This window comes from Saimiri boliviensis, chromosome 21 (assembly GCF_048565385.1).
Source record: "Saimiri boliviensis isolate mSaiBol1 chromosome 21, mSaiBol1.pri, whole genome shotgun sequence".
Lineage (NCBI taxonomy): Eukaryota > Metazoa > Chordata > Mammalia > Primates > Cebidae > Saimiri > Saimiri boliviensis.
Genome location: NC_133469.1, coordinates 32,147,057 through 32,155,288, shown reverse-complemented (window position 1 = coordinate 32,155,288; position 8,232 = coordinate 32,147,057). Strand labels below are relative to the sequence as shown.

The following is an 8,232-nucleotide window of genomic DNA, read 5'->3' as shown; positions in this document are numbered from 1 at the left end:
CTTCAGCACCCTGCATTCATCACATTGACTCATTGCTATTGGTTTTCTTGCACTTCCTATCTTGTAAGCTCCTTGAGGACAGGCACTGAACGAACTAAGCATTCCTTGTAGCCCCAGTACAGATAGCAGGGATTGGCAGCAGGGTCCTGGGAAATATTTCACGATCCCAGGGCGGGGTTGTGTTCCCCATTCAGGGGCTTCCATAACACCCCAATAATGATGGTGGTTGGTTTTGAATTCTTACTGTGTGCCAGGCACTGAGAGGAAGCCAGAGATGTGTGTTCTTACCAAGTTTTCTGTGAGGATTCTGATCCATAGCCAGGCTTAGGGACTACTAAACCTACATTACCTGAGGCATTCTGTAGAATAATTGCATCCTTTTCTTACAGTAGCTATACTTGTATCTTCCTTTACAAAAAAAAAAAAAAATGTATTGCATACATACAGAAAAGTGCACGAATCTTAAGTGTACAATGTGATGAGTTTTTCCAAAGCATCTACATGGCTATCACCGAGATGAAGACAGCAGGTGACCCCAACCTCACTGTGGCCCCTCCCAGTCCACAGCCCCAGAGGAAACCACCAATCTTAACACCATCGCCACTCATGAGTTCTGTCTGTTCTAGAATTTCCTGTAAATGAAATCGCAGTCTGTACCTGCACATCTGCTTAACATTATGTTCGTACTTTTTGACTTGTTAAAATTTCTCTTCTGGATTAAATATGTAAAACGATGACTAAGGAGGTCGAGCAGAAGGTGGAAGCCTGGGATTCCGAGACGGCTTCTCAGGTACCATACTTGGATTTCCCAAGAGGTGTAATCACATAACCCGCCCTCAGCTGACCTAGCCTCCGCTTAAGCAGGAAAGGAGGTAAGAGGGGATGGCGGCGTGGCTACAGATGGCCGAGTGCGGGGCGGAGTCTCAGGCACAGAGCCGTGGACCTGGTCCAGCTTCCGGGCGGTAGTTCGCCCTGGGGGCGGGGGCCAGGCCGAGACTTCCTGTCTGCTCCTGCGGAATCGCCGTTTGACCCCGGAAGTGCGGGCTCGCAGGGAGCTGTCACCGTGTTTGGCGGCGGCGGCGGTGGTGGCGGCGGCAGAGAGCCAGTGGTGGAGCCGCCGAGGTGAGTGAGTGGCTGGTCCCTGCTGGATGCGGAGCACGGGGCCCCGGAGGAGCCGCGGCTGTACCTTGGGCAGCCTTGGCTCTCTCACCCTCTGGCCTCCATTGCGGGGCCGACGCTTATGGAACTGGAGGAGTTCTGAGCCACCCCCTGAGGCTAGGCCGCCAGGGTCAGGAACCCCGGGATCGAAGTTCGGCCCCAGAGTGGCCTTGGACCAGCCACTGTCCCCCTACGTCCTCACACCCGGGGCTTCAGTTCCCTCAGAGTTCATTCATTCCTTTAGCAAATATTTGTGGAGTGCTTCCCATGTGCCAGACACAGATACAGGCATTGGGGATACAAAGAAAGCAAGACAGACAAGGTTTCTGTCCTCATGGAGCTTACCGTCTAGTGGGAGGAGATGGTCAACGACAAGCAAATGCACTAGATCATTAAAGCTAATACAGTAACTGGGAGAGTGGATACTATAGGCAGAGCAATCAGAAGGTGTTTGAGGAGAGTAATATTGTATTGAGAGACTAGAGGAATGGTCACAAAACTGAGAGAGCAGTAGCCCTGGGAATGCTCCCAGGCCATACTGTAATTGGGTGCTTGTAGGGAGCTCCCCTCCCTTTCCCAGCTTTTGGCTTTTGCTGCCCTGACCCACAGAGGAATACAACGGTGGACACAGACATAGTCATGATTGTCCTTTTGGAACTTAAAGTTCAGACTCTCTAGTTAATTTCTTCCCCTGCTCCCCACCAAGACAGAGTCTTGCTCTGTTGCCCAGGCTGGAGTGCAATGGCTCAATATTGGCTCACTGCAACCTCTGCTTCCTGTGTTCAAGCGATTTTCCTGCCTCAGCCTCCCTAGTAGCTGGGATTACATGCGCACCACCACACCTGGTTAAATTTTTGTATTTTTAGTAGAGAGGGGGTTTCACTATGTTGGCCAGGCTGGTCTCCAACTCTTGACCTCGTGATCTGCCCGCCTCGATCTCCCAAAGTGCTGGGATTACAGCTGTGAGCCACCTCACCTGGCCTGCCTAGTTAATTTCTTTTCTTTTCTTTTTTCCTAGATGGAGTCTTGCTTTGTCACCCAGGCTGGAGTGCAGTGGCATGATCTCAGCTTACTGCAACCTCTACCTCCTGGGTTAAAGCGATCCTCCTGTCTCAGCCTTTGGAGTAGCTGGGATTACAGGTTTGCACCACCACACCCAGCTAATTTTTTTTTTTTTTTTGTATTTTTAGTAGTAGAGATGGGGCTTCACCCTGTTAGCCAGGATGATGTCCTGACCTCATGATCTGCCTGCCTTGGCCTCCCAAAGTGCTGGAATTACAGGAGGAAGCCACTGTGCCTGGCCCTGCCTAGTTAATTTCCATAGTCAAAAACTCAAGTCTTCCTTAACATCTCTTCTCCCTCAGGTCAGGACTCTCTTTTATTTTTTTTATTTTTATTTTTGAGATGGAATCTTGCTCTGTCGCCCAGGCTGGAGTGTAGTGGCACGATCTCGGCTCACTGCAACCTCTGCCTCCTGGGTTCAAGCAATTCTCCTGCTTCCCGAGCAGCTGGGACTACAGGCACACGACGCCACCATGCCCAGCTACTTTTTTTTTTTTTTTTTTTTTGTATTTTTAGGGTTTCACCATCTTGGCCAGGCTGGTCTCCAACTCCTGACCTCATGATCCACCTCCCTTGGCCTCCCAAAGTGCTGGGATTACAGGCAGGTCTCTCCTTTAAATGCTGCCACAGTCTCATGAGCCTTACCTACATAGCTACATCATGGTATTGCATTTTATTTGTTTGTATGGCTAATTGGGAAAGTATCTGTCTTTCCCCATTAGGACTGTAACCCTCTGAAGGGCAGGACCAGGTTTGTTACTTGTTCACCTTGGTATTCTGTGGGTATCAGTGCCTGCCACATACTAGGTGCTCAAAAATATTTGAATGGTTGGGCACTGACTCATGCCTCTAATCCCAGCACTCTTGAGAGGCCGAGGTGAGCAGATCACCTGAGGTCAGGAGTTTCAGACCAGCATGGCCAACATGGTGAAACCCTCTGTCTACTAAAAATACAAAAATTAGCCAGGTGTCATGGCGTGTGCCTGTAATCCAAGCTACTCAGGAGGCTGAGGTAGGAGAATCTCTTGAACCTGGGAGGTGGAGGTTGCAGTGAACTGATATTGCTCCTCTGTATTCCAGCCTCAGTGACAGAGCAAGAATCCCACCACCCCCCGCAAAAAAAAATTGAATGAATAAAATGATTAATATAGTGTTTGCTCTCTTATGGTTCATAAAAGGTCTTCTCTGTCACCAGGTTATCATCATCTCTTTCTGATTATGTCTCCCCCGTACTTAAACAACTCCTCACTACCTTCAAATGAAATACCAAACTCTTTAGTATAGCATTTGAGGCTTTTTTTTTTTTTTGAGATGGAGTCTCGCTCTGTTGCCCAGCCTGGAGTGCAGTGGCACTATCTCAGCTCACTGCAACCTCCGCCTCCCAGGTTCAAGCTATTTTGAGGCTCTTTTTAAACTGGTCTTGTCTTCCCTATACAGCTTCTCTTCCCTCTTCATTTCTGTCATCCCCTATCTGACCTTGTGTTTTCAGCAACACCAAACGTCTCCCTCTTTCTTCAAAGCCACACTTTTTAGATATGGTGTCACTGTGTCCCCTAGGCTGGAGTTCAGTGACGTAATCGTGGCTCACTGCAACCTCTGTCTCCTGGGCTCAAGTGATTCTCCTGCCTCAGCTTCCCAGTGTGCTGAGATTACAGGAAGGAGCCACCTCACCCAACTCAAAGCCGCAGTCTTATCGCACCACTGCACTCCAGCCTGGTGACAGATCGAGACTCCATCTCAGAAAAAAAGTCAGTGGAAATATATCAGGAGTCATTTGGGGAAGTATTTTCTTCTACAATTGAGAACTGCTTTATGCAAAAAAAAAAAAAAAAGTCACTTTGTCTGGGTTAGTAGGTGCGTGAACCAGGTCCTGGACCACAACAGGAGCCTCCTAAGGCGAGAGGTTGAAGCTTCTCTTTTTTTCTTTTTTTTTTTTTTTTTGAAGCTTCTCTTCTGACTCTGGGATCAGCCCCAGAGCAGGCCCTGCCCCCAGGAGCCTGTGTATCTGCTCTCTTCTTCCCATCCATATTCCTTTCAGGAGGGTCACGCAGCACAATGCCAGCTCTGCCCCTGGACCAACTCCAGATCACCCACAAGGACCCGAAGACAGGAAAGCTGAGGACTTCACCAGCGCTGGTGAGCCGGTGCCTTAAGGCCATTCAGCCTGATATTGTCAGTCTTGCAATTTCAGAAGCAAAAAGCAAAATTCCTTCTTTATCTGTTCAAGAATGACCCAAGGGCCATGGTCAGTAACTCAGTAGCTGAGACACTACTAGTCCCTGCCAGGCCCAGAGTAGGAGTTTCCTTTTGAGCAGCAGCTTGAATTTGAGTAGAATTTTCCATGTCACCACCCTGCAACTTCTCAAAGCATTTAATTTCAAATCAGTCTGATGGTAGTTCTGATTCAGCCTGGGTTAGGCTAGAAATGGATCCAGCCCAAAGCTGGGTTTGGGGATTTGACCCTGTGGAGGGTGTTCAGGTTTCAAGTAGCATTTTCAGAGCTATTTAAGCTGCTATCCGTATTTTGGTGGGAATGCTGATTTCAGAGGTTGGGCTGTCTTTTGTCTCAACTGGGATAAGAAGCACCACGTACAGACACTCCGGCAGGACTTGTGAGACTGAAAAATAAGGAGGCTGTGAACATTTTGATTACCAGCTGGAGAGAGAGATTAGAGCCATGGAGAGGTGTCAGGCTGCCGAAGAAGGAGATAAATGCGGGCCCTGGAGTTCTATACCCACTGTTGTTTTCCCAAGAAAATGAACTTACTTGAATAAGGTGGGAGGAAGTGTTTTCTAGGGGTTTGCGTAAAGTCGTGAGAAACAGGAACTTGGTGTTTTATTTCCTGCCTTGCTTCTTATTACTTCCTAAATACTCTCTAATAATAGTACCTGACATTTATAGAGTACTTGCCCTGTGCCAGACCATTCTAAATACTTCACCTGGATTATCTCATTTAGTCCACATCACAACCCTACAAATAGATATTTTGATTGTCTCCATTTTACAGATGAGAAAGCTGAGAGTTCAGAGTCACAGAATTAGGCAGTTAGAGGAGCCAGGATGGGAACCTAGCGAAGCAGACCCTAGGGACATATATCCTTAATCTTTCTGCTATAAAGCCTCTCGTTTCCTTTTTATATGTGGAGATATTTATCAGAACATCTAGCAGTGTTCTGTTCTGTACAATAGCTACCCAATAGGTAGCCATTCACCACATGTAGCTATTAAGCACTTGTAACATGAATAGTGCTGGAAGTGTGGACTGAGGAACTGGATTTTTAATTTAATTATAATGCTTTTAAATTAAAATTGCCCCATGTAGTGGGTGCCAGCACAGATACAGAGCAGTTCTATTATTGCAGAAAGTTCTGTTGGAAATACTGATGGAGACTGGCTCCTTGGGTGGTCGAGTATGATTTTCCACCTCAGTCTTCCCCCCACCATACCGAATGAACATGAGGGTTTTTAAGACTGTGGGCACAGTGAGAGCAGTGGCCTGGTCCTTGCCCTTTACTCCTGATTTCCAGCATCAGGCACATAGGAGGCTCTCAGAAAACATTTGGTACGTGAGTCAGGGACTGCAACCAGGCCACATGCCAGGTTCTGGAGCTATAAAGAGAAAAGATATGGTCTCTGCCCTTGAGCCCACAACCTAAGAGAAAGACAGACCAGTAGCTTCTCTAGTGTGATCAGGGTTGTGATAGAAGGAAGTCGAGGCTGCTACATGAGTGCAGAGCCCGGGCCGCTGATCCAGACCAGTGGGGTGTATAGGGGCAGGGAGGTCTTGGGCCTAGTGGGAGGGCCCATGCAGCCCAGGAAGGCTTCCTGAAGGAAAGGGCTTCTGAACTGGGTACTGAAGGGTGACTTAACACTAGCTGGGCAGAGCAACAGGAAAAAGCTAGACCTTGTAGGATGACTTTAGTATGTAGTCCTGGAGTCTTGAGAGAGCCTGACTCTCACACTAACCACAAGTCACTTGAGGTGGCAGCTGTATAGCAGAGTTAGCAAGTACAGGCTTTATGTCATCTCACACATATTTGGATATTTGGCTGTGTGTCTTTGGGCAAGTTATTGAACCTCCCTAAACCTCAAATTCAAAAATGATAACAATAGGACCAGCTTTGCAAGGTGGTTGTAGGGATTAAATGAGATGTCTGTGAATGGGCACTGTGCCTGAAACGTAGTAAGCACTCAATAAATTGTTATTATAATGGTGATGACAGCAGGGACAATGACAGCAGCACTGAATGTGGTATAAGGTGGGAAGAGGGACGAGCTGAGGGAGACAGCTGGCTGATCGAGGAGGGGTCTTGTTGGCAGACTGAAGAGTGTTATTCTGCAGGCCATGGGAAGCTCCTGAAAGATTGTACTAAGATACGTGTCCACCCAAGTAAGATATATTTGTCCGTTTAGTCTTGGCTTGGGTCATGATCTCTAGCCAAAGGGTAGTCACCACACCACCTTTTTAGAGTGATTGGTAGAGCTAATGGTGGTTGAGGATCTACTATTTGAATAGCACATACTTGAAGACTCAAAAGAAATAGTCTTGTGGCTGGACCTGGTGGCTCACACCTGTAATTCCAGCACTTTGGGAGGCTAAGGCGGGTGGATCACTTGAGCGCAGGAGTTTAAGACCAGCCCGGGCAACATGGTGAAACCCTGTCTTTTTTTTTTTTTTTTTTTTTTGAGATGGAGTCTTGCTCTGTTCTCAGGCTGGGGTACAGTGGCATGATCTCAATTGACTGCAACCTCTGCTTCCTGGGTTGAAGCGATTCTCTTGCCTCAGCCTTCCAAGTAGCTGGGTCCATAGGCACGTGCCACTACACCTGGCTAATTTTTGTATTTTTGATAAGAGATGGGGTTTCATAGTGTTGGCCAGGCTGGTCTCAAACTTCTGGACTCAAGTGATTGGCCCGCCTTGGCCTCTGAATATGGTGGGATTACAGGCATAAGCCACTGCACCCAGCCAAAATTTTTAAAATTAAAACATAAAATATGCAATAAGACTGGTTTTTCCATCTGTATACATGCATGAAACTATCATCATTGATGGACATTTCTACCACCCCTAAAAGTTTTCCTGTGCCTCTCTGCAATCCATACCTTCTTCCCACCCTTTCCCCATGCAAACCACTGGTCTGAAAGCACTTTTAATGCTGTTCAAGTGGTATAGAGAGGTAAGCACAGAATGCAGGTGCTGAGGGAAAGCTTAGATGAGCTCCTAATCTAGCTGGGGTGGGAGTCAGGGAGGCTTCCTGTAGGAGGTGAGATCAGAGCTGGGGTCAGAAGGATGAGCAGTGAGACCAGGATGGCCCACAGATCCCACAGGTCACTTAATAGGTCTGCAATGTAAGCTTTGGCTCAAATACTGCCTCAGTTGCCTCCTTAATCCCATGACCTTGGGAAAGTTCCTGAACCTTACTGTTTGAGTCCTCCTCTAAAATGGGATGAATGTTATGTGTCTCTCTCTCTCTGTTTTTTTTTTTTAGACAGAGTCTTGCCCTGTCGCCAGGTGCCAGGCTGGAGTGCAGTGGCGTGATCTCGTCTCACTGCAACCTCCTCTTCCTGGGTTCAAGCAACTCTCCTGCCTCAGCCTCCCAAGTAGCTGGGACTATAGGTGCATGCCACCATGCCCAGCTAATTTTTGTATTTTAGTAGAGATGGGGTTTCACCATGTTGGCCAGGATGGTCTCAATCTCTTGACCTAGTGATTCATCCACCTCGGCCTCCCAAAGTGCTGGGATTACAGGCGTGAGCCACTGCGCCCAGCCAATACTATGTCTCTTTTAAATAGTTGTTGCAGATTAAAAAAGAAATAGGCTGTAGGTTGTGCCTGCTTAGCGATTGGCACAGGGCAGGTCCACAATAAGTGGCGGCTTTCATTTGCATCATTCCAGCATTCGCCAAATGTGTCTCCGCCTGCCCAGTGCAATCTGTGCCCTTTTCTCATGGCCCATGGTTATGCCTCCATAAAAATGTTATTTCTTTCTTTCATTTATAGTCCTTATCCT

General features: G+C 47.6%; 1 protein-coding gene across 4 annotated transcripts in view; it reads left to right on the top strand.

The window, feature by feature from the left end:
- Window positions 1-1,023: 1,023 nt before the first annotated feature.
- The window catches only part of ASCC2 (activating signal cointegrator 1 complex subunit 2), a 46,481-nt gene continuing 39,272 nt past the window's right edge, over window positions 1,024-8,232 (top strand). For 2 of the 4 annotated variants that reach the window (XM_010349166.3, XM_003938463.4), the window contains exons 1-2: window positions 1,024-1,122; window positions 4,259-4,356. In XM_010349166.3, the coding sequence (XP_010347468.2) occupies window positions 4,276-4,356 (81 nt within the window). In that variant the 5' untranslated portion in view covers window positions 1,024-1,122; window positions 4,259-4,275. The remainder of the gene's footprint in view (window positions 1,123-4,258; window positions 4,357-8,232) is intronic. The other 2 variants (XM_010349168.3, XM_010349167.3) reach the window with 1 other exon arrangement.